The sequence below is a fragment of the Lepidochelys olivacea genome, assembly GCF_965140295.1.
Source record: "Lepidochelys olivacea isolate rLepOli2 genome assembly, chromosome: 1".
Classification (NCBI taxonomy): domain Eukaryota; kingdom Metazoa; phylum Chordata; order Testudines; family Cheloniidae; genus Lepidochelys; species Lepidochelys olivacea.
In genome coordinates, this window is record NC_140411.1 from 350,197,076 (window position 1) to 350,220,597 (window position 23,522).

At 68.3% G+C, this 23,522-nt stretch overlaps 2 protein-coding genes across 5 annotated transcripts in view; both read right to left on the reverse strand.

Annotated features, from left to right (window-relative positions):
- Window positions 1-4,450: 4,450 nt before the first annotated feature.
- ATP6V1F (ATPase H+ transporting V1 subunit F) lies at window positions 4,451-6,162 on the reverse strand. Its single transcript, XM_084622377.1, has 2 exons — window positions 5,932-6,162; window positions 4,451-5,243 (listed from the first exon to the last, which is right to left on the reverse strand). The coding sequence occupies exons 1-2, from the start codon at window positions 6,087-6,089 to the stop codon at window positions 5,042-5,044; spliced, it is 360 nt and encodes a 119-aa protein (XP_084478503.1). The 5' UTR covers window positions 6,090-6,162; the 3' UTR covers window positions 4,451-5,041.
- Window positions 6,163-9,038: 2,876 nt separating this feature from the next.
- FLNC (filamin C) overlaps window positions 9,039-23,522 on the reverse strand; it is a 58,457-nt gene continuing 43,973 nt past the window's right edge. For 2 of the 4 annotated variants that reach the window (XM_084648318.1, XM_084648317.1), the window contains 18 exons: window positions 22,897-22,995; window positions 22,205-22,304; window positions 21,391-21,531; window positions 20,564-20,692; window positions 20,151-20,324; window positions 18,542-18,703; window positions 17,759-17,962; window positions 16,822-16,974; window positions 16,436-16,558; window positions 15,849-16,091; window positions 14,839-15,108; window positions 14,388-14,525; window positions 13,662-13,777; window positions 12,996-13,128; window positions 12,413-12,589; window positions 11,733-11,951; window positions 11,261-11,470; window positions 9,039-10,811 (listed from right to left, as the gene is read on the reverse strand). In XM_084648318.1, the coding sequence (XP_084504444.1) occupies window positions 10,624-10,811; window positions 11,261-11,470; window positions 11,733-11,951; window positions 12,413-12,589; window positions 12,996-13,128; window positions 13,662-13,777; window positions 14,388-14,525; window positions 14,839-15,108; window positions 15,849-16,091; window positions 16,436-16,558; window positions 16,822-16,974; window positions 17,759-17,962; window positions 18,542-18,703; window positions 20,151-20,324; window positions 20,564-20,692; window positions 21,391-21,531; window positions 22,205-22,304; window positions 22,897-22,995 (2,979 nt within the window). In that variant the 3' untranslated portion in view covers window positions 9,039-10,623. The remainder of the gene's footprint in view (window positions 10,812-11,260; window positions 11,471-11,732; window positions 11,952-12,412; window positions 12,590-12,995; window positions 13,129-13,661; window positions 13,778-14,387; window positions 14,526-14,838; window positions 15,109-15,848; window positions 16,092-16,435; window positions 16,559-16,821; window positions 16,975-17,758; window positions 17,963-18,541; window positions 18,704-20,150; window positions 20,325-20,563; window positions 20,693-21,390; window positions 21,532-22,204; window positions 22,305-22,896; window positions 22,996-23,522) is intronic. The other 2 variants (XM_084648320.1, XM_084648319.1) reach the window with 1 other exon arrangement.

Sequence of the window (23,522 nt, forward strand, 5' to 3'; positions counted from 1 at the left end):
TCCCCCCGGCCGCCCTGCGCTCAGACGCCCGCCCCCGCCCCGAGAGAGCTGCGGGGGCCCCCCTGCGGCAAGGCTGAGCTGCGCCCCGAGGGCCTCCTGCACCGGGTACCCTGTGGGCACAAGTCCGGGGCTCGGGTCCCGTCCCGGCTGGTACCATTGTCAGCTGTGTTGCCATGGCAGCCGCATCACACCCCTGAGCTCACAGAGGCCGGGGGCAAGGGGCTGCCTGGCACGGACCCGGCTGCTGCCCTGCTCCGGGGCCCAGCAATGGCTCCAGGGCAGGGACGTCTGAATCTCACCCGGAGCAGCCCCCCAGCGGTGCCCTCCATCAGCAGCGGCTGCCCGCGGCCCCTGCCGGCCAGCCCAGGGGGCACTGAGCCTGGGCATCGCGCTCACATGCTGGCTGCCCCCGTGGCACCTCGGTGAGTGGGGGGGGGGGGGGAGACCAGCTGCCCCAAGGATCAGATGGGCCAAGGCTGTACTGGTGCTGATGGGAAAGGGGGGGATGCTCTGGGAGTCACCCCCCCCCCCCCGGTGACATTATGAGTGTAATATAACGTCTCATTGAAAGGTGACAGGGCCAGAAAGAGTTAATTACCTCCCAGCCTGACCCAGGGCCAGACCCCACCCCAAACCGCCCCCCCCCCGGGATCCCACCCCCTATCCAATCCCTCTGCTCCCAGTCCCCTGACTGCCCAGACCCTTATCCACCCCTCCCCGACAGCCCCCCAGGAACTCCCACGCCTTATCCAACCCTCCTGTGCCCCGACCACCCCAGAACCTCCACCCCATCCAACCGCTCCCTGTCCCCTGACTCCCCCCCGGGCCCCTTGCCCAACCCCCCCATGGCCGCCCCCTTACCATGCCCCTCAGAGCGGCAGGACAGCGGTGGAGGGGCAGGAGCTCAAGGGCCGGGCAGGATGGTCCTGTGGGCCGGATGTGGCCCACGGGCCATAGTTTGCCCACCGCTGGGTTAATGGATAAATGACCCTGTGCTAATTGCCAGGATGTTTGGGAGAAGGAAAGTTAAGCGTATTGTTTTCTCATGCCAAGAGGCTGCAGGAAATGTATAAAAACCTTGGGACAGGATCCTTCTTCATCTCAGATCTGCTTTGGGTTCAGGAGGGGGAAACCCTGAGCCATAAGGATGGAGATCCCCAGTCACTGACCGGAGTCACCCTGAATATGGACATTGGGGTATAGCCTCTGGCCTATTTCTAAAAGGACTTTTGGCAACTACGAGCTCATCTCTGCTCTGTATCTGGACCTCAAGAAATTGAACCCAAGTCTGTCTGTATCTTGATCTTTCAACCAACTCTCTCTTTTCTTTTTAAATACCTTTTAGTTGACTTAATAAGAATTGGCTGTAAGCGTGTATTTTGGGTAAGATCTAAGTTATTATTTGATCTGGGTCTGGGGCGTGCTCCTTCGGGATCGAGAGAACCTTCTTCTGTCACTGGGGTGTTGGTTTCCATAACCATTCGCCCCCATAACGTGCGGCGCTGGTGGGGACATTGGTGTGTCCGAGGGAATTGCTTGTGTGACTTGTGGTTAGCCAGTGGGGTGAGACCGAAGTCGGGCCGGCTTGGCGCCTTAGTAATAAAGGACACTGAGCTCTGGGCTGTGACTGCCCTGCTCTAAGCCATTGGTCCTGAACTGATACTCTCTGTTGTGTCCCCCATGAGCTCTGCAGTGGCCTGGTACAAAGCCCAGCCCCTTCCCAGGGGCTGCGAGCTCCTGCCGCTCTGAGGGGCATGGTAAGGGGGTGGCAGTGGGGGGGTTGGGCAGGGGGCCCTGGGGGGCAGTCAGGAGACAGGGAGCAGTTGGATAGGGTGGAGGTTCTGGGGTGGTCGGGGCACAGGGGGGGTTGGATAAGGCGTGGGAGTCCCTGGGGGGCTGTCGGGGAGGGGTGGATAAGGGTCAGGGCAGTCAGGGGACTGGGAGTGGGGGGGGGAGAGGCTACAAGCCCCAATGGATTAAACCTGGGCCCGTACTTCGGGCTGTTAGAATACCCCCCGCCCCCCCAAGGACTTGCAGAGGGATCCAGAGCAGATGGCACCCGCCAGCAGATGCCAGCTCCAGGGGGCAGGTGCTGTGCTTGGGGTGGGCGCTAGCAGCCCAGACTCCTGGGTTCCCAGCTCTGCCAGACTGACCTTGGGAGGGTCAGTGCCTGGCTGCAGGTATTTGGGGCCAGGATCCAAGGTTCTGCTGGGGGCAGCCTGAGGCTGGAAGGAAGCAAGCTCTGCAGAGGGTCCCCCAAAGGCACTGCCAGCTAGGCAGGGGGCAGATCAGTGGCATACAGGAAGCTTAGGCCACCCTCAGAGGGAGCAGCACGGGGTGATGCAGTTCAGATAGCAGCTGGATAGGGGGGCTCTTGCCCCACTAGGAGGGGTCACCCACCTGGGGTGCCCCTCAGGCTCATAGACTGGGCACAGCCCCTAACCTGAATGCCCCACAGGATGGGCAGTGAATGGGGTGGGGAGGGGGCAGCTGGGAGCCAGAGCAGACAGGCTCCCCGGCCCCTGGTTCCCCAGGGCTCAGAGGCCGTCTCTGGCTCTTGACACACAAGCTCAAATCATGTCCCCCAGAGCAGCACATGCCCCAGGCTGGCACCTCGGGGGCTGGGGAAGGCTCTGTGTTGACAAACTCTGGGACAGGGCTGCCAGCACCAGGCCGTGGAACTGGCGAGGCCCCAACACCCCTAGAGCCTGGCTGGTGGGCAATGCCCCAGGGCAGAGCATGCCCCCTAGAGAGCACCTGGGCTCCGCTCGGCCTGCCCAGGGAGTGAGGAGCAGGGGGGCATCATCACTGCACCCTCAGCTGGCCCTGGAATGGGGGTGGGCTGCTGGGCTTCCCTAGCAGGACCCGCCTGAGGGCAGACCCAGAGACCCCCCCCCTTGTGATCATCTCCCTGACCCCAGCCCAGAGCCCAGCCCAGCTCGCTGTATAAACCATGCCACCCCCAGCCCTGCTGAGCTGTGCCAATGGTTAATTCATTGGCCCTGAGCCAGTCCCCCTGGGCCGCGCTGGCCCCAGCTCAGTGCCCTCCTGGCTCATCTGCCCAGGCCGCTCTAGCGCCCCCCTGCCACGCAGGCACCCTGTAACACCGACCGTGGAAGCTCCTGGCCGGCTCCCAGCACCCCGGGCATAGTGGCCTGGCTAAAGAGTCCCTCCCCGGCTCTCCCTCCGCTCTGCAGCAGCAGCCGGCCCACACGGCTCAGCACTTCCACCGCCCCAGCCCTGCCGGCAGCAGCAGGGTCCCCCTGGGTCTGTCACGCTCTGTGCAGAGCCAGGTCTGGGCAGGGGACAGCGAGCTGCCCCCAGGCAGGAGGGCAGGCCCAGAACCAGGCTGGGAGCGGCCCCAGCCGGCTGGAGCTGTCCCATGCGGGCAGGGAGCTGGCACAGGCCAGCTCCTCCCCTCAGGACTCTGCCCAGCATTGCAGCCAGCTGGGACATGGTGAAACTGAACCCGGGAGGCAGGAAGCAGCCAGGGCAGGGAGAGGAGCAGCCACCAAGGGAGGGAGAGGGAGAGGGAGAGCCCGGGGGCAAGGAGACAGCAGCACCCATATTCAGCGGCCCCTCCTCCCGTTCAGGAGCAGCAGATTCACCAGCCACTGGCACTCCCCACCCAGCGCCTGCGTTCATGAACTAGCTGGTGCCACCGGCAGGGCCAGGCTGGAAGGGCAGAGGGCATCACCCGCTGGTCAGCTACCGGCCCAGCCGCGGCTCCGCAGCCGGTTTCCCTGGGGCCGTGGCTCCGCAGCGCGGTCAGCAGGGGTGCAGGTCGCTGCACATCCCTTCGCCCGCCTAGGTCAGGGCCAGGAGCCAGGCCAGCCTGGATGCCGCCCGCCTAGGTCAGGGCCACCAGGCCTCGGGCTGGTGCTGAGGACAAGGCAGCTGCTGGCTCCTCACAGCCGCATGCGGGTGAGTCGCAGCCACTTCCCCTTTCGGGGTCATGGGACGGGCTCATAAGCAGCCCCCCCGCCGGGGACAAGCCAGCGCCTGCCTGGGGAGGAGGTTTGCTGGCAGAGCGTCACTGGGAGCGAAGGCTGGTGACTGCCGAGAGCCGCCAGCCTCCCCGCAGCCCCCGCCACGGGCAGGTGCAGGAGAGGGGGCAGGTGTGTGTGTGTGTGGGGGGAGGTCAGGATTGCGCGCACACCCCCATCTCCACTGCGGGCAAGTGACCGGCCTAACCAGGGAGCTCCCGGCAGGCGGGAGAATGCCAGTGCAGCGAACCGGGAGCTGGGTTGGGACTGGCCCCATCCGGCAGGAGCTGTCCCGGACAGGCAGGGAGCTCAGCACAGGCCAGCTCCTCAGCCTGGCTCGGTTTTAACCCCTCGCCCTCCAGCTGAGCTCCCTCCCTGCTGGTGCTCTGCCCACACCGGGGCCTTTGGGGCGCACCCCGGCTCGGGAGGGCGTCTGCCCCAGCACAGAGCACAGGAATCGGGGGTAAGGGAGGGGGGGCTCCTCTGCTTTAATGTAACAGCTCAACCGTCACAGGAACATACACGAGGCGGATCCGCCGGCAGCACACGGAGGGACAGGGGGAGCCGGGGCTCTGGGAAACGGGAGGGGTGCGGCCGAGCCAGGGGCATGGGCCAGCTCTGGCACCCACCTTGCTGCTGCCCCCCCATGCCAACTGGCACACAGCCCCTGCCCCCAGCACACAGGGGCTCGGGGAGGGTTCGGGGGCAGCAGCATGGATTGGGTGCATTTGGCCCTCAGCCCCACAGCTGGTGGGAGGCCCCTGGAGCCCCAGAGGGGGTCAGAGGAGCAGGGTGGGGAGGACAGCCACGTAGGCCCAACACGCCCCCCCCTCCCCCCCCGGGGAGCCAGTCTGGGCCCGGACGCCCCAGCACAGGGGGCTGCAGCAATTCAGCCCTGGGGAGGGGCAGATGCTGTTCCGTGCCCCCGAAAAACGGCAGGAGGAGCCGCTCCCCCGGGGCTCAGCTGGGGCCCGCTGGGGCGACCGGGCCCGAGGCCGGAGGGAGGGAGGGAGCCGGCCGGGGCCCGGGGCCGGCAAGGCAGGGCAGTGCAGCCCCTAGCGCAGGTCCTCGGCGGTGAACATGCCCCTGGCGCGGCGCAGGATGGAGTCCTTGGCGGCGTCGTAGGGGTGCTCCTTGGAGGGGATCTCCAGCACGGCGGGCAGCGAGCGGGTGTGCGCGTCCAGCACGTGCCGGATCAGCTCCGCGATGAACTGGTTGATCAGGATGATGCCGATGTCCTCGCGGCTCAGGAAGCTCCTGGGGGGGGGAAGCGGGAATGGGGGGGGCTGCACCAGGGGGAACTGACACCCCCCCCGAGCCAGCATCTGCCCCCCCAAACCATCACCTGCAGACCCCCCAGGGAACCTGCAAAGCAAAGCCGGACTCCTGGGTCCCTCGCAGCTCCAGGGTCAGCTCCCCGCACCCCCTGGCTGCCCCCCCTCCGCGCCCCGGTGGTCCCGCCCGGCTGCCCCCCCCGCGCCCCGGTGGTCCCGCCCGGCTTCCCCCCCCCCCGCGCCCCGGTGGTCGCGCCCCGGTGGTCCCGCCCGGCTCCCCCCCCCGCGCCCCGGTGGTCCCGCCCGGCTGCCCCCCCCTCCGCGCCCCGGTGGTCCCGCCCGGCTGCCCCCCCCTCCGCGCCCCGGTGGTCCCGCCCGGCTCCCCTCCCCCCGCGCCCCGGTGGTCCCGCCCGGCTCCCCTCCCCCCGCGCCCCGGTGGTCCCGCCCGGCTCCCCCCCCCCCCGCGCCCCGGTGGTCCCGCCCGGCTCCCCTCCCCCCCCCGCGCCCCGGTGGTCCCGCCCGGCTCCCTTCCCCCCCCCGCGCCCCGGTGGTCCCGCCCGGCTCCCTTCCCCCCCCCGCGCCCCGGTGGTCCCGCCCGGCTCCCCCCCCCCGCGCCCCGGTGGTCCCGCCCGGCTCCCCCCCCCCGCGCCCCGGTGGTCCCGGCCGCGCACCGGAAGGTCTCCTCGATCTCGGTCAGGCTCGTGTCCTTCTCCACCACCAGGAAGTTGGGCTTGCGGTGCTTGTTGAGCTCGCCCACCCCGCCCAGCAGGAAGCCCGTCACCGTGTCCTCGTCCCCCATCACCGCGATCAGCTTCCCCCGCCCGGCCATGGCTCGACTCCGCCGCCGCTCGCCGCCGGCCCCGGAGACCCTCGGCGCGCACGGCGCAGGCGCGGCCGGCCCCTGCAGCACCCGCCTGCGCGTGCGCGGCTGGCTCCCCCGCCCCCCGCCATTCGGAGCATGCGCATCTCGCGCCGACCGCTGGGAGGCTGGCGGAGCGGTTCCACGCGTGCGCGGGCGCTGCCTGCGGCCTCCTGCGCCTGTGCGCTGTGACCCCCCCCCCCGAGCTCGGAGAGAACCCAGGAGTCCTGCCCCCTCCCCCACTCTACCCCCCCAGACCATGTGACGAAGTGGGAATTGTTTGTAGCATTTCTTCTGGCGCTTGGCCGTGCCTCAGTTTCCCGGGTGTGCGGCTTTGTTCCCAAGCGGGGCAGGGCCGGGAGGACTCACCGGGGTGGCCCCAGCTGGCTGGGCCCTGGGCCCTGGGCCTGGGCATGCCCCCGGTGCCCCCGGAGCGCCGAACCCCCCGCCCGGCCGCAGGGCCGGAGCTGCGGGAACAGGGCCCGGGGGGCAGGGGTGGGTGGATTCGGACCATGGACTGAGGGAGCCTGACCCCGGGGCTCCCTGCGGCCTGGCCTGGCTGGGCTCTGGGCTGCCCGAGGCCTCCTGGGCGGGGCGCCCGCTACTGCCTACACCCACCTGTGCTGCCAGCCGGGGCCGCGGTGCCGCAGATGCCGGGCGCGGGGCCAGTCCCCAGAGGCCCTGCACGGCTCCCCCGCGGTGGGACGCCCTGAGCAGAGCTCATGGGGTGGGGGGAGCCTGGGGGGCTGCAGGCCCAGCCTCAGGGCACACTGAGACGGCGGGGATTAGCCTGGAGGCCGTGAGCCCCCTTGGGAGTCTGCCCCACTGAAGGGCTCCTCCCAGAGACTGAGTCAAAACTGGGGACACAGCGCTGACCATGTGGGTCCATGACAGACCCCCCTCCCCTCCCAGAGCTGGGAGAGAACCCAGGAGTCCTGGCTGCCAGTCCCCCTGCTCTAACCACTTGACCCCACTCCCCTCCCAGAGCCAGGGATAGAACCCAGGAGTCCTGGCTCCAGCCCCCTGCTCTGACCCGTCCGCTCCCAGAGCTCGTGTAGGGCCAGGCCCTCGTGCGCCATGGTGCGAGGGGTGTTGATTTGTGGGTGCTCAGCCGCCCTGGGGAACGTTTGCAGAGGCTCCTTTGTTCGCTGCCGAGCCAGGGCCTGGTTCTGGACCCCACGGCGTCATTCTCCTCTGGGCGGCCCGACTGGCAAACCCCCGGGCAGAGCACTGCCTGGGAGTCTGGCGCACCCGCCCTACCCGGGGTGGCAGCCACTCCGGCAGCACGTGAGCGGGAGGCGGGAACCCTGGGCCTGCACTGATGGCATCACGCTACGGAGCCACCTGCCAGCAGGCCAGGGCCAGCTCAGGGAGCCCAGCTCAACCCCCAGCCGCTATGCGTGACCCTAGCCTCGGGGGGGGGGGGCGGGTCAGAGGCACCTGGCTCTTCCCTCCCCCCCCTCGCCAGCTGGGCCACACTGCACTGAACTGTGCCAGCCACGGGGCAACCACCAGGCTGTTCCCCAGCTCCTGGGGGGAGTGGGGGTCACCAGCTCTGGCTCCACAGGGCGGGGGACCCAGCTAATCCAGAGTAGCCCAGACCATAATTTGGGTTCTGGGTAGCCTGGTCCTGTGTTTAGGGCCCATGCCCAGCCCCCACATTAGGGGGCACCATGGGGGGTCGGCTGCTGGCCCCATCTAGGGGGATCCACCCCCAGCAAGCTCCAGGAGCAAGGCACCACTTTTTGGCCCTGACCAGTGTCTGTTGCACCCGCTGTTTGTGCCACAGTCTCTCGGCCTTCCCGATCTAAACCGGGACCCCCTGGCAAGGCACGGCTGCCCCATCCTTGGGGGGCTCAGTGCAGCTGGCAGCAGGGGCAGGAGTCGCCAAGCTGTGACGAAGTGGGACTGTTCCTAATGTTTCCTCTGAATACTGTCAGGGTGCCTCAGTTTCCCCTAGGCATTACTTAAGTCTCTAGGTGGTGGGATAAGGGGGGGTAATTGTTGCAGAGCACAGGGCCAGGGTACATAAATGGCCGACACTCTGTCTCCTGGCACCTGATGGCCTGGGCCCTTCCCCCCTGCAAGGTGAGAACTGAAGGGTTGGAGAACAAAGGAATCAGGTGACCACCTGGCCCGGGACAGGGACAAAGCCCAGAGGAGGAGGGGCTGGAGGGAGTTTCAGTTTGGGGCTGGCTGGGGTGAGGAGTGAAGTGCAGACGGGGTTGTCTGGCTCACGGCCCCCCAAAATGGACCCAGCTGAGGGGTCCTGTTCTCTGTACCTACAAGCTCTGTGTTAGACCACGTTCCTGTCGTCTAATAAACCTTCTGTGTTACTGGCTGGCTGAGAGTCCCGTCTGACTGCGGAGTCGGGGGGCAGGACCCTCTGGCTTCCCCAGGACCCCGCCTGGGGGACTCGCTGGGGGAAGCACACGGAGGGCAGAGGAGGCTGAAGGCTCCGAGGTCAGACCCAGGAAGGTGGAAGCCGGGGGAGCTGTGTGTCCTGCAGACAGGCTGCTCCCGGAGAGGAGGCTCCCCCAGAGTCCTGCCTGGCTTCCTCGGGAGCAGTCCCAGAGCAGCACCCCGGGCCGCCGGGACACCGGCCAGCCCCACTCATGGAGAATCGGGGGGGGGGGGGCAGGGAAGGGAGGGGATGAACCAGCCGGAGGCTAACATTACACAGGAGGGGGCCAGCCGCTCCGTCTGCCCTTCAGCTCCCCCCAGCTCAGTGGGTGCCAGAGCATGCGGGGCCCGGCTGGGTGGGTAAGACTTGGCACAGGGCTGGGAATGCCTGGCCCTGGGGAGCAACGGCCCCAGGCCACGGAGGCAGCCCTGCTACTGGGAGCGGCTGGGGCGGGGGCCTATCCTGTCGCCCCATCCTGGCCCCACGGCGCAGGACACACAGGCAGCAGCACAGAGCACCTTAGCAAGTCACTTTATTTCCCTGGCAGGTGGCCGGCCCCGGCGCTCGGCAGAGAACGAAGCCGGGAGCGCCAGGGGCTCCCCTCGCCCGTACACACCCAGAGGCACTCACAGACCACGCACCGGGGCCGGGCACCCGGGTGGGGGTATTTTTAGGGTGTGGTTTTTTTCAAAAAGCATCAGAAGCCAGACAGCGAGTCGGCCACTGAGCAGCTCAGGGAGGCAGTGGGCAGCGCCAGAGGCCAAGGAGGGGCAGAAGGGCACAGCAGGCACTGGCCAAGGGCAGGGGATGACCAGACACCTACCAGGCCCCCAGCACCCTTGGGAGCTCCCCACTTCCCCAGGGCTTGGCTCTCCCAGCTGTGTGCATGGGGCCAGTGGGCTCCGGCCTGGTGGGTATCACAGCCCACTTGGTTTTCCCCTCCCTGGCACCGGCTCCACGGCCTGCTGCTCTGGGCTCGCGGAGCGGACCCCAGACACTTCCTGCCCACTGGCCTAGCCCCTCTCAGCACCTGTGAAGCAGGGGCCCCTCAATCTCCCCCTGAGCTGGGCTGGCATGTCCCTTGGTGGCACCCTCCAACCAGCCCCTCCCAGGCACCTCCCTCGGTCCTCAGGGCTGAGCCTCTCGCTCAGAGCGGGGAGAGGAGCCCTAGGGTGCACACTGACCTCTCCCTCCCCCACCACCACAGCAGCTCACCCATTGCTCATGTACAACCGGGAGCCCCAACCCTGGAAAGCAGCTTCCTGCCCCTGGCCCTTTTCCTGCTCAAACCTAGCCTGTCTACAACCTCATCTGCCCTGTCATGCCCTGGGCCATGCTCTCTGCCAGTCTGTGCCCAGCCATGCCCTGCACCCATCTACATCCCAGCCATGCCCTCCTCCCCATCTGTGCCTGGTCTGCACCCCAGCCATGCCCTCCACCCCTTTTGTGCCCTAGCTGTGCCCAACTGTGCCCAGTCTGCACCCTGACCATGCCCTCTGCCCTGCCTGTGTCCGCTCTGCACCCTAGCCATGCCCTCTGCCCTGCCTGTGCCCGCTCTGCACCCTAGCCATGCCCTCTGCCCTGCTTGTGCCCACTCTGCACCCTAGCCGTGCCCTCTGCCCTGCCTGTGCCCGCTCTGTGCCCTGGCCATGTCCTCTGCCCCTCCAGCTAGGCTAGTACTGGAGGAAAGCGAGAGAGGAAGTGATGAAAAACCACTATAAAAAGTTCCTCTCTTCCTTTCACCCAGTTCAATGCCCCTAACAGGGCCCCGCAGAGAAGTATTGTGGGCAGCTGGCTGGTGCCCCTGCAGAGAAGCATTGTGGGCAGCTGGAGGGCAGCCTCGCAGAGGAGCATTGTGGGCAGCTGGCGGGTGCCGTTGGACAAGAACAGTCCTTGGTGCCGGGCAGGACAGTGGAGTCCGTGGCTGATGGCTCTTCACCCGTGGACGGGACGGAGTTCGTGGGGCACCGGCCGGGGAAGGTGGGGGAAGCGTGTGTGTGTGTGTGTGTGTGAGTGAGTGTGAGAGAGAGAGGAGGGGAAGGGGGTGGGCGCCTCGCCGTGCCCAGGGGAGGCGCCGCAGCTCCCGGCGCTGGCTCCTGGCTAGGGCACGGTGACCTGGTAGGGGCTGCCCGGCACGCCCTCGTCGCCCCATTTGAGGATGAGGACGTAGTCCCCCTTCTCCTTGACAGTGTAGGTGACGTTATACACCCGGTTGCCCATGTGCTTGACGTACACCTCCTCGCACGGCGTCTTGGGGCCGTGCACACCGACCATCAGCATGTTGGTGCCTGGGGGGGCAGAGAGCGCAGCTGGGGGTGAGGAGGAGAGCGTGTCCCGGGGGGGCGGGCTCAGCTTGGGCCAGGTCCCTGCAGAGCACAGTGCCCCGAGCACCAGAAACCCCATGGAAGCCGGGCAGCCACAGCGATGGAGGTAGGGCCCACGTCCTCCCCCCATATGCCCGCCCACCGTCCCCCCCAGCTCTCGGGGGCTCACGCTGACCCTCAGCGGTGCCCAAGGAGACCTGGTTGCTGAGTTACCTCCTGTGCCCCATAGAGCTCACCCCACATTAGCGCCCCTCCCCCAGCCATGTGACCCACTAATCCTGCCCCCTGCTGGACAGGCTCATCCCCTCCCCACTAAGCCCCATCCCTCTCCACCAGGTCCACCCCTGGAGGCCAGAACCTGCCCTTCCCACTAGACCCCGCCCCATGAGGCCAGGCCCCGCCCCCTCCCATACCAGCCTTGCTGCAGTCCACGGTAAAGGTGTTCTTCTGGCCCACGAAGGCCTTGGTGAGCCCGGGCCCCCGGGCCACCACCTTGCTGGCGTCGGAGGAGAACTTGGGCATGGAGCTGAAGCTGCTGCCCACGGAGGACGAGGACTTGGTGACCGTCTCCACCAGGACAGTGGACGTCTCGTGGAGGCTGTGGCCGCCGGAGAGACGTGGCCCTGGAGAGGGGCAGGGGGACACGTAACCAACCACCCCCACCCACGCGGTGACCCTCTTCTGGCCTGCAGCCTCCAGCCAGCCAGCCCCTGCTGCCTGAGCCCCACACCCACCTTTCACGCCCTCCAGCCCGACCAGGATCCTCCCCTGCACCCCAGCGGAGGGCATGGCTGGGACCCTGCCCCACCAACCATGCGTGGCCAGGCTCCGCCCCCCTCCCCATGCGTGGCCAGGCTCCACCCCCCTCCCCATGCATGGCCGTACCTGTGACCTTGGCTTTGAAGGGGCTGCCCACGATGTGCTGGGGGCCGCCATACTTGATGGAGATGAGGTAGCTGCCGGGCGCCATGGGCGTGTAGGTGACTCGGTGGCCCTCGGGGCACTCCTGGCAGTCCAGCTTCACCTTGGAGGGGCCGTCGATGGTGACGGCCAGGGCGCCCGAGCCAGCGTTCACGGTGTTAACGAAGAACTCCGAGGACACGCCTGGGACGGGACAGGGGTTAGGGCGCAGCGGGGGCAGGGCCTGCCGGACCCAGACCCCGGGTGCCAGGAGCAGGGACCCTCCGCAATGGAGGGGCAGGGGGCTGCAGTGCCAGAAGCTACGCGGAGCCGGGGACAGTGAGGGCCGTGGGTGCCCACAAGGGGGAGATACCAACCTCCGAGGGTTACACCTCTGGGTGTTGGGAGAGAGACGGGCACAGTCCCCCAAGTGCCAGCACATGTGGGGGCAGCCCAGGGCAGAGTGCCCCCTTCCCCAACCCACCCCACTGCCCGCTGGATCTCCTTGGCAGGCTCCCATCCAGGCTCGGGGACTGGCTCCAGCGCCTGGATCCCCTCCCTCGAGTGGCGCCAGGCCAGGCACAAGGGCACCAGCCGGTGCCACGTCCTTCCCCCCTGCGGAGAGCAGCCGGCGGCAGGGTTGGGAGCGGGCCGCGCGCCCCTACCTGTGATGCCGCCCTCCAGGCCTGGGCCGTACGCCGAGACGAGGCCCGGGTCCCCAGCCTGGCTCTGCTCCCCAACGCGGATCTTGAAGGGGCTGCCCGGGATGTGGCGCCCGTTGAACTTGACGTCGATAGAGTGCACGCCATTCTCGCGCGGGATGAACCGGATGGTGGATTTATCTGGGGGGAGAGCAGGGCTTAGAGAGCCCGGCCCGGCCCCTCACCAGCACCCGCCTGGCCCGGAAGACACACCGAGCCTCGGTGGGTCCGAGAAACCCGCCCAGCCCCTCGCCGGCACCCGTCCAGCCCACCCAAGGCTCAGGGGGTGTGAGGAACCCGCCTAGCGGCTCTGAGGAACCCGTCCGGCCTGGCACAGGCTGCCAAGGCTGCTCACTGGGGTCCAGCTAAGACGGCGCCACCCTCAGGCCAGTGACTGGCTCTGCATCTTCTGAGTCTCCAGGCCCCCGTGGGGCAAAACCGCTCCCGGCCCAGAGGCTTGGTGCAATCGCCCATCTGGCCAGCCCCGGGCACCTCCTCCTGCCCATGGCCCGAACCTCGCGCCTGCCCTGAGCCCGGCCGCCCTCACCGCTGTCCAGCTCCGAGATGTAGCACTCCTCCACCATGCCCGAGGGCGTGTGCACCTTGGCGTCGATCACGCCCCGCGCCCCGTTGAGCTGCACCGCGAAGGACGCTGGCTGGTTGACCTTTAACCCCGTCTCCTGCAATGGCAAAGGGGGGTGACGCCGAGGCCGGGGCGATGCTGGGAGTGGCAGGGGCCGGTTCCCGGGGGGAGGCCAGTGGAGCCTTGGGTTAACCCAGGGTGGGACCATCACCCCCCAGCACAGAGGGGGGCAGGGGGAGACCCACAGCAGTGGGCACGTCAAAGCCCTGCCCCCTGCTAAATCTGCCCCCCCCGGACCAGATGGGCACATGGTCGCGGTTCTGGGGTCTTCCCAGGCTGCAGGGACCATGGCCCCAATGCAATCCCCCCATCTGCTGCGGGATATGCAGGGGGCTGCGGGTTGGGACTGAGGGGCCCTGGCGGGGGGGGCGGGGTGGGGGGGCTGAGGGTCAGGATTGAGGGGTATCGGCAGAGCTGGGAGGGGGACTTCAGGGCTGGGCTATCAGGGGGCTGCGAGTTGGGACTGAGCAGCCCTGGTGGGACCGTGGCTCGCATCCCTCTGGTGCCAACACTGTGCACTGGCCCCTGGCACCGAGCGCCCGCCCCCCCGCCAGGCTGGCCACGTGGTACCTGGAGGCTGGTCACCGTCAGCCTGCGGGCGTCGTCGGAGAGGGAGGCCACCGGCACCACGAAGGGGCTGTCGGGGACATGCTCCTCGTTGAACTTAATGGACACCTCGTAGTCCCCTGGGGAGCAGAGCCAGCGGGACGGGTCAGGCTCAGGCCCGGCAGCCCGGGGCACCGGCGCAGCTCTAAAGGCCAGGCTGCCGACCTGTGCCGGGTCCCATGGGCCCAGGGCTGGCGCCATGACGGGAGCAGGGATTGGGTGCTGGCCCCAGGGCCACCGAGTCCCTGGGGGCTGAGTCCTGCAGCTCCCAGGCCAGGCAGTTGGCCCCAGAGGACCCAGAGAGCCGGCCAGGCTGGGTTCAAGGGGCCCCGCAGGTGGTGGGGGTCTGGGGGTAGAAAGGGGCAGCCTGATCTGGTGGGGGAAGGACTCCTTTGTCCCCCAAAGCTGCCAGATTGGGAGCAGGAGGCTGGGGGTGTGGGATGGCTGTGGGGACGTGCAGGGCCCTCCATGCTGGTGGGGGGACGCCTGGGAGCAATGTGCAGAGGACGGAGCCCAGGGATTGCCTGCCTCTGCACCGCCGGCCGCCCCACAGCGGGACAAGAGGGGTCTGACCCACGGGTGGCAGCAGCCCAGGCTATGGAGGACAGCCAGGCAGACGGGGGGCAGACGGGGGGTTGGTGGGGGGCTGGCGGGGCAGTGAGGAACCAGGGCCCGGCCCCCCGCACCCACCTGGCTCCTGCACGATGTAGGAGACGCCGCAGGAGCCGTCCTTCCGGTCCTCGAAGGCGATCTCGGCCTTGCTGGGCCCCTCGATGGCGATGGAGAGGCCCCCGGCGCCCGCCTCCCGCGTCCAGATGCTGAACTCGGCTGGGGGCAGAGCGCGCCGTCAGGGGTGGGTCCTGGGCCCAGCACACCCTACACTCCAGCTCCCCTGGGGCCCCAGCTGCCCCCCCAACGTCCCAGCCGCCCCCAAATGCCCGAGCTGCCCCCATCCCAATGCCCAAGCCCCTTCTAAATGCCCGAGCCGCCCCCATCCCAATGCCTAAGCCCCCCCAAATGCCTGAGCCGCCCCCATCCCAATGCCCAAGCCCTCCAATCTCTCCCCCCACCCCCAATGCCCCATGCTCCCCTCCAGCCCTGCGGGCTCTGGTGCCCACCTGGCGCAGTGCCCACCCCCTACCTGGCACTCCAGCGACGCCCCTCTCCAGGCCAGTGCCCCCAGCCCGCACCTTGTGGGCGCCCCCCTCGCCCATGGGCCCCACGGTGAACTGGAAGGGGCTGCCAGGCACGTGTTGCCCGCGGTACTTGACGTGGACGGTGTGGGCGCCCATCTCCTGGGGCACGAAGCGCACGCTGTAGGCGCTGTCCTCGCCCTCGATGATCTCCGCGTCGGCCGTCTGCCCCGACGGGCTGGTCACCTGGGCCGTCATGGTCGGGGCGCCCGCCTCGCCTGGGCAATGAGAGACGGGCGGGGCCGTCAATCAATCACAGCCCTGCGGCCCTCCCCCTGCCGCCAGCACTGCCATGCAGCCACCTCTGGGGCGGGGCACCACCTGTCTGGCATCCGCAGACTTGACCACCCGCACGGCCCCTGCGGGCACAGGCTCTGCCTGCCACACTCGGGGGGTGCTGAGCCACAAGCTGGCTGGCAGCTGCGGCACCCGCCCCAGGGCAGTTTGGGACAGGAAGGAAGGAGGGTCCTGGGCTGAATGGGCAGGGAGTGGGCATGGAGACACCTGCCCTGGGATCTGGGCAGGGTACTGGGGCTAACGCCCCCGAGGGGCAAAGAGCCAGGGGTAACAACGGCCAGAGATGGGGCCAGCAGCAGAGCGCCCCCTAGTGCCACCCTGGGGCATCGGGGCCAGCACTGCCTGTGAGGGGAGAGCACCCCCGGCAGCACAGCGCCCCCTAGTGCCTCGTGGCTCGCACACCCGGAGGCGTGGAAGACACCGACACGTTTGCGTGGGACGCGCCTGCAAACCCGATGCGCCCATGAGACCCCCAGCGCTGCCCCATCCTTTCTGCCTGCCCTGGCAGAGCCAGGGACAAGCTCCGGCTGCCCTGTGCATGACGGGGGGGGCAGCCGCCTCCCCCAGTGCCCCCCAAGGGCAGGACGCCCCCCCACAGCTGCCATGCTGCTGCCCATGGATAAGGCACACATGTGCCCCCCGCCCCGTGCCGGGCACGCACCCTCCTGGGGCCGGGCGATGCTGCCGAAGGACCCGAGGCTCTCGCGGCCCAGGAAGTCGCCGAAGACGTTGTGGAAGGGGGCCCCGCCGACCTGCGTGGACTCCTCCACCCGCACCTCCCGCGTGGTCTCGCCGCCCCGCGTCTTGCTGATCTCGGTGCGCTCCGTGCGCGTGTACGTATGGCTGCTGCGCGTGAAGGTCCGCGTGAGCCGCTCCTGTGCCGACACCATCTGGAACCAGTTCCCTGCGCCACGCCGGGGGGAGGGCATCAGGGGGGGGCGCTGGGCCCCCGCCCGTCTCCCGCCCGCCCCCCGCAGTGCCTGCTCCTCCCCAGAGCCAGCGAAGGGCCCTCCCCGTCATCTCCACCCCGGCCCCGAGCCCACCGAGGGCTGCGAAAGGCTCCCAGTCCTGGCCCCCCATCCACAGGGCTCAGCCTTCCTGCCAGGGGCCCAGGCGGGGCAGGCAGCCCCCCCCCCCCCCGACCCACATCAGTGTTCCCTCCTGCCCGGCTGCATAGGGCACAGGGCTGGGGGCCCCGGGCCAGGCCCTCGGAGCAGAGCCGCCCCCCGTTTCCCCCCCAGGCTGTACCTGGGATCTTGAGGTTGAGATCGCAGGTGCTGCCGATGCTGGCGATGGAGGGTGCCTGGCGCCGGCGCGTGATGCTCTCCTTCATGCGCCCCTCGCCCGTCACCTTCACCGTGAAGGGGCTCCCTGTGCACGGACATGCCAGTCAGCCGCGCCCCCTGGGCTGAGGGGAAACCGAGGCACGGAAACGGCTTCCCCAATGCCCAGGAGCCACCTGGGTTGCTTCTCTGCCTTCAGGAGCAGAGCTGGGGATAGAACCCAGGAGTCCTGGCTCCCAGCCCTTCCCCCCACTCTAGCTGCTCCACTGAACCACATTCCCCTTGGCAGGCCACCGTCCCCGGTGGCCAGTCTCAGCCAGCCTGGCTGTGCCCCGGCCATGCCCCCCGCACCTGGCACGTGCTTGTCGGCGAACTTGATGTTGATGATGTAGTTGCCGGGCTCGGTGGGGCAGTAGGTCACCTTGCAGGTGCCGTCCTCCACGTCCTCGCAGTTAATGTCCACCTTGCTGGGCCCCTCGATGGACAGGCCCAGCCCGCCATAGCCTGGGGACGAGTGAGCGTGAGCATCAGAGGCACAGTGCCAGCCGGAGCCCCCCACAGGGCACACTGCCCGTCAGCACAGCGCCTGGGACCCCCACAGAGCCAGCCAGAGCCCCCAACCGGGCACACTGCCCATCAGCACAACGCCTGGGACCCCCACAGCGCCAGCCGGAGCCCCCCACAGGGCACACTGCCCATCAGCACAGCGCCTGGGACCCCCACAGCGCCAGCCGGAGCCCCCCACAGGGCACGCTGCCCGTCGGCACAGCACCTGGGACCCCCACAGCACCAGCCGGAGCCCCCCCACAGGGCAAGCTGCCCGTCAGCACAGCGCCTGGGACCCCCACAGCACCAGCCAGAACCCCCCCACAGGGCACGCTGCCCGTCAGCACAGCGCCTGGGACCCCCACAGCACCAGCTGGAGCCCCCCACAGGGCACACTGCCCGTCAGCACAGCGCCTGGGACCCCCAGAGCGCCAGCCAGAGCCCCCGACCAGGCACGCTGCCTGGGATCCCCACAGCACAGTGCCTGGGATCCCCACAGCACCAGCAGGAGCCCCCCCCTGCACTGGGCATGTGGGGGTGTGCCCCACACTTCGTTCCCAAGGGCTCAGCCCCAGCTAGACCTAATCGCCAGAGCCCCTCCTTGTCAGGGGGAATGGGGTTCCCCATCCTTCCCCTGGGGTCAATTCCAGGCTGGATCCATGCCCCCCAACTCTGGTCAGGACGTCCCCCAGATCCCAGCCCTGTTGGGAACCCCCCCGCCACTCCCCAGCATGAGCCTCACCTGCGGTGCGGGTGTCCACGATGAACTCAGACACCTCGAAGGTGTGCCCCTCCACCAGCCCCTTGCCCCACACCTTCACCTTGCTGGCGTCGCCGATCTCCGACTGCCCCACCAGGATCTTGAAGGGGCTGTTGGAGACGTGCTTCCCGCTCTTCCGCACACTCACCACGTGCTCCCCCACCTCCTTGGGGGTGAATGAGATGCCTGGGGGAGACAGGCAGGTCAGTGCCCGCGGGCGATGGGAACTGCTGCTCAGAGCCACGGGCCCAGCCGGCCTCAGTGCTCCCTCCCCTGCCGCCCACGCCAGAGCCACAGGCCCAGTGCTCCCTCCCCTGCCGCCCACGCCAGAGCCATGGGCCCAGCCGGCCTGGTGCCCCCTCCCCCGCCGCCCACGCCAGAGCCACGGGCCCAGCCGGCCCGGTGCCCCCTCCCCCACTGCCCACGCCAGAGCCACGGGCCCAGCAGGCCTAGTGCCCCCTCCCCATGCCAGAGCCACGGGCCCCACTGGTCCGGTGCTCCCTCCCCCGCTGCCCACGCCAGAGCCACGGGCCCCACTGGCCCGGTGCTCCCTCCCCTGCCGCCCGCGCCAGAGCCATGGGCCCAGCAGGCCCGGTATCCCCTCCCCCGCCACCCACGCCAGAGCCACGGGCCCAGCAGGCCCAGTACCCCCTCCCATGCCGGCCCAGTGCCCCCTCCCCCGCCGCCCATGCCGGAGCCATGGGCCCCGCCGGCCCTGGTGCCCCCTCCCGTGCCAGCCCAGTGCCCCCGTCCCCGGGGCTGTACCGATGTGGCGGTTGGGCAGCCTCTTGAGCAGGCAGGGCTCCTCGTGGCCGGAGGGTGCCCGGATGGAGGCCGTCAGCAGGCTCAGGTCACTCTCGCTGATCTTGAGCGACACATCGGTGGAGGTGCCCACGTTGAGCTGGGACGTCCGCATGGAGTCGTCCCCTGTCATAAATACAAAGGAACGCTAACCACCTTTAAATCCCTCCTGGCCAGAGGCAAAGCCTCTCACCTGTGAAGCTAAAGGTAACCTCGCCGGCCTCTGACCACAATGACCAATGAGGGGACAAGATACTTTCAAAGCAGGAGGGGTGCAGGGAGGGGACAAAGCCTCTCTCCCTCTCTGTCTGTGTGATGCTTTTGCCGGGGACAGAACAGGAATGGAGTCTTAGAATTTAGTCAGTAATCTAGCTAGAGATGCGTTAGATTATGATTTCTTTAAATGGCTGAGAAAAGAGCTGTGCTGAATAGAATAACTATTCCTGTCTGTGTGTCTTTTTGTAACTTAAGGTTTTGCCTAGAGCGATTCTCTATGTTTTCAATCTAATTACCCTGTAAGGTATCTACCATCCTGATTTTACAGAGGTGATTCCTTTACTTCTATTAAAATTCTTCTTTTAAGAAACTGAATGCTTTTTCATTGTTCTTAAGATCCAAGGGTTTGGGACTGTGGTCACCTATGCAAACTGGTGAGGATTGTTATCAAGCCTTCCCCAGGAAAGGGGGTGTAGGGTTTGGGGAGGATTTTGGGGGGAAAGACTTTTCCAAGCGGGCTCCTTCCCTGTTATATATTGATTAGACGCTTGGTGGTGGCAGCAATAAAGTCCAAGGGCAAAAGGTGAAATAGTTTGTACCGTGGGGAAGTTTTAACCTAAGCTGGTAAGAATAAGCTTAGGGGGTTTTCGTGCAGGTCCCCACATCTGTACCCTAGAGTTCAGAGTGGGCAGGGAACCTTGACAACCCCAGATGGCGGGAGAGGGGGTTGTTACTGGGGGGCACAGCCCGGGGTGGGGGGAGGGTTTGGGGGTGCAGCTGGGCCACAGGGAGGGGCCTGTTGCAGGGGGAAGGGGCCGGGCAGGGGCAGGCAGGGGTCCTGGGGGCTGGGTGGGGGTCCGTTGGGGTGGCGAGGGCTCCGGGGCCTGGGTGAGGGCAGGTGGGGGTCCGTCTGGGTGGTGGGGGCCGCAGGGGCTCGGTGGAGGCCCAGTGGGCTGGCGGGGGCCCTGGTGGCTGAGTGGGGGTCCATCAGGTGTAGGTGGGGGTCTGTCGGGGTAGTGGGGGCTCCAGGGGCTCGGTGAGGGCCCGGCGGAGTGGTGGTGGCTCCGGGGGCTGGTTGGGGGCAGGCGGGGGCCCCGGTGGCTGAGTGGGGGTCCATCAGGTGTAGGTGGGGGTCTGTCGGGGTAGTGGGGGCTCCAGGGGCTCGGTGAGGGCCCGGCGGAGTGGTGGTGGCTCCGGGGGCTGGTTGGGGGCAGGCGGGGGCCCCGGTGGCTGAGTGGGGGTCCATCAGGTGTAGGTGGGGGTCTGTCGGGGTAGTGGGGGCTCCAGGGGCTTGGTGAGGGCCCGGCGGAGTGGTGGTGGCTCCGGGGGCTGGTTGGGGCCCGGCGGGGGGGCTCACCGGTGATCTTGGCGGTGAAGGGGCTCCCCGGGACGTGCTGCTCGTCGAAGCGGACGATGACGCTGTAGTCGCCGGGTGCGGTGGGCAGATAGGACACGGTGCAGGTCCCGTCCTTGTTGTCTTTGCAAGTGATCTCGGCCTTGGACGGGCCCTCCACGGCCAGCGACAGCCCCCCTGGGGAGCCGGCCGTCAGGGGTGCCGCAACCATGGCCCCCCGCCCTTCCCCTGCCTGCCCCCTGCCCTGCCCTTCCCCCCAGCCTGCCCTGCCCATCCTCCCCCACCCTTCCCCTGCCTGCCCCCTGCCCTACCCTTCCCCCCACACCAGCCCCCCATCCTCCCGTCAACCTTCCCCTGCCAGCTCCCCAGCCCTGCCCCACCCCTCCTTTCCCTGCCCCCAGCCGCCCCCCCGGTACCTTCGCCGGCGCCCTTGGTGACGATGGTGAAGGTGGCCGGCCTGTTGACCATGCCGTGGCTCAGGCCGGGCCCATAGGCGCTGACGTGGCGGGGGTGGATGGCGTCCACGTAGAACTGTAGGGGGCTCCCTGGGGAAGGGGAGGCAGGGGCACTGTGACTGGGGGCTGGTGGGGTGTGTGGGGTGGTCCTGGGGGGCAGGGGCACCCTGATAGGGGGCTCATGGGACACTGGGGGTCCTGTGGGGCAGGGAGGAGTGGGGGCTTGCAGAGAGATTCTGGGGGGCATGGCCCCAGGGGCTGGGCCAGGCTCAGAGCCCCCCAGCTTGGCGCAGCCTGGAGGGAGAGGCTGGCACTGAGCCCTGGGGACCCCAGGGGCAGGGGGTCCCATGGGGAGAAGGCTCGAGAGAGCCCTAGGGCCCCCCGCCTACAAGGCCTGGGCTCTCAGGGGCCATGGGGGGCCGGCTCCTCAGAACCAGGCTGGCGCTAGGGGGTGCTGGGTCTGCGGAGGGGGCAGAGCCTGGGGGCTGGGGAGGAAGGGGCCATGGCACCAAGGTGTGGGGGATCATCTGGGGGCTGAGGGGGTGGCCCCAGGGCTCTCTGGGGCCTTCTCCCCATGGGACCCCCTGGGCCTGGGGCCTGGCATACAGGGCAAGGCCCTGTCGGGAGCATCCCATCCTGGCAACAAGGGGAAGGGATGAGGGCGGGGTACTCCCATCACCCCCATGGGGAGCTGCGGGTGGGCCGGTCCCGGGTGTTCCCCAACCCCCCCAGGAGCCGTGGCCGGGTGGGTCCCGGGGCCCCCCAGCTGTGGGCGGCCGGTCGCTCACCGGGGATGTGGTTGCCATCGTATTTGATGTCCATCTCGTGCAGCCCCTTCTCCACAGGTGCGAACCTCACGGTCACCGTCCCGTCCTTGTTATCCGTGATGCTGGGCCGGGCCGTCTTCCCCGAGGGCATGCGCACCTCGCCTGGGGGGAGGGAACGGGGGGGACACCGTCACCGGGCTCCCTCCGCCTGCCCGGGTACTGCCCCATGCCTCCCACACTGCTCCACTCCCCGCGAGCTCTCCCCCTGGTCCGCCCCCCCAGGTCTCCCACCCCCACACCCGCTCTGCTCCTGAGCTCTCCCCCGTTACTACCCCCCTGAACTCTCCCAGCCGTACCCCCTCCCTCCAACCCCCCAGCTCTCCCACCCCCTCATCTCTCCCACCCCCACACCCGCTCTGCTCCTGAGCTCTCCCCCGTTACTACCCCCCTGAACTCTCCCAGCCGTACCCCCTCCCTCCAACCCCCCAGCTCTCCCACACCCTCATCTCTCCCACCCCCACACCCGCTCTGCTCCTGAGCTCTCCCCCGTTACTACCCCCCTGAACTCTCCCAGCCGTACCCCCTCCCTCCAACCCCCCAGCTCTCCCACACCCTCATCTCTCCCACCCCCACACCTGCTCTGCTCCTGAGCTCTCCCACCCCGACCCACCCCCAACCTCCTCTCCCACCCACTTGCTCCAATCTCCCCCCGCAGTGCCGTCCCGCCCTGCCTGGTGCTGTGGAACTGGGTTGGAGGCCCCACGCCGCCCACCCCAGGCTGGTGCCCCGCCCACAGGGCCCCTGTGGTGCGGTGCCAGGCTCCCCCCGCCCGTACCGGTGATCTCCCCTTTCTGCACGGTGAGGGGGATGACGAGGTTGAAGGGCCGCAGCATGGAGTCCAGGCTCTCGGCGGGCGCAACGGGCTGGTCCGTGGCCTGGCGGGGTGGAGGGAGGGGGCAGAAAGAGAGAGCATTGGCAAGGCAGGCAGGGTGCCCGAGGCGGAGCAGGACAGGAGCAGAGAGCGACAGGCCCAGGGCCCCGCACGGGCCCATGGGAGACAGAGCTGCAAGAGAAGGGGGGTGTGGGGGTGCGGGGACCTGGCGAAGGTACCCCAGATGGTTGGAGCTCATTGTGGGGGGGGAAATCACTGCACCCAGAGCTTTGGGGGGGCCCTCATCCCGTGGCACCAAAACCCTCTCAAGGGAGACAGGCGGGGGTCCCCCCGGGTCTGCGACTGCCCCCAAGCCTGCCTGGAGCCGGGGCCTGTGCCAGCTGGGTTTGAGACAGACAGTGCCGCTGGCTCCGCATGGCCACGGCACACCAAGCACCGGGGGGATTCGCCCCGGGCAGATGCCCGGGCACCTACAAGGGAGGGTAACGACGGAGGCTGGTGGGTGCCCTGCCGAGGGCGAGGGGGGCCCAAGCGAGCCCAGGGCTCAGAACCAAGAAGCGTCCTGGGCAGAGATGGGGGAGAGGCAGCAGGATAGGGCAGAGAGAGGCAGCGGGGCCGAGGGGGGCTCCTGATACCCAGCACGCCGGGTAGCCGCCAGCCTGGTGCGGAGAGAAGGGCTGGTGCAACTGGAGCGAGTCGCACGGCTCTTCGACGTGGGGGATGGTCTCGCACGCCTGGCGGGAGGCAAGGAACAGATTAACGCAGGCGGCCATGCCGGGCTCCATGGCTCGTAGCCACGCTCCTGGGGGGTGCCCTGCAGGATCCCTCAGACCAGGCACAGGAATCGCTCGCCCGGCACTGAAATGCAGCCACCTCTGGGGTGGGATGCAGCAGCTGGCAAACAGCCCCGCAGCAATAGTGTCCAGCGAGGAAGGGGCCCCGCAGCTAAGGCGGGGCTCCCCTGCAGCACCCTGGCTGGGGGACCTGTAACACCCAGTGCCCCAACACGCTGCACGATGGCAGCTCGGCGCCCCCTAGTGCTACCCTGCGGTACTGACAAGGGACCTACACCCCCTCCTGAGCCCCAGCACAGCGCCCCCTAGTGCCGCACTGGGGCCAGCACTGACAAGGGGAGCACACTGAGCTCCCCCCCTCCTCCCTCCCAGCACAGCGCCCCCTAGTGCCACATTGCGGTCAGCGCTGACCCCAACGGTCCCAGCGGGACCTCCAATCCCCGGGTTTCCCAGCCAGTCTCCCCGCC

What these genes read in the sequence shown, in the direction of transcription:
- ATP6V1F (XM_084622377.1), bottom strand. Translation starts at nt 6,089, where the DNA reads ATGGCCGGGCGGGGGAAGCTGATCGCGGTGATGGGGGACGAGGACACG. An exon ending in GAGATCGAGGAGACCTTCCG is followed by an intron (nt 5,244 to 5,931) that starts GTGCGCGGCCGG and finishes TCCCCCCCCCAG; the next exon opens with GAGCTTCCTGAGCCGCGAGG.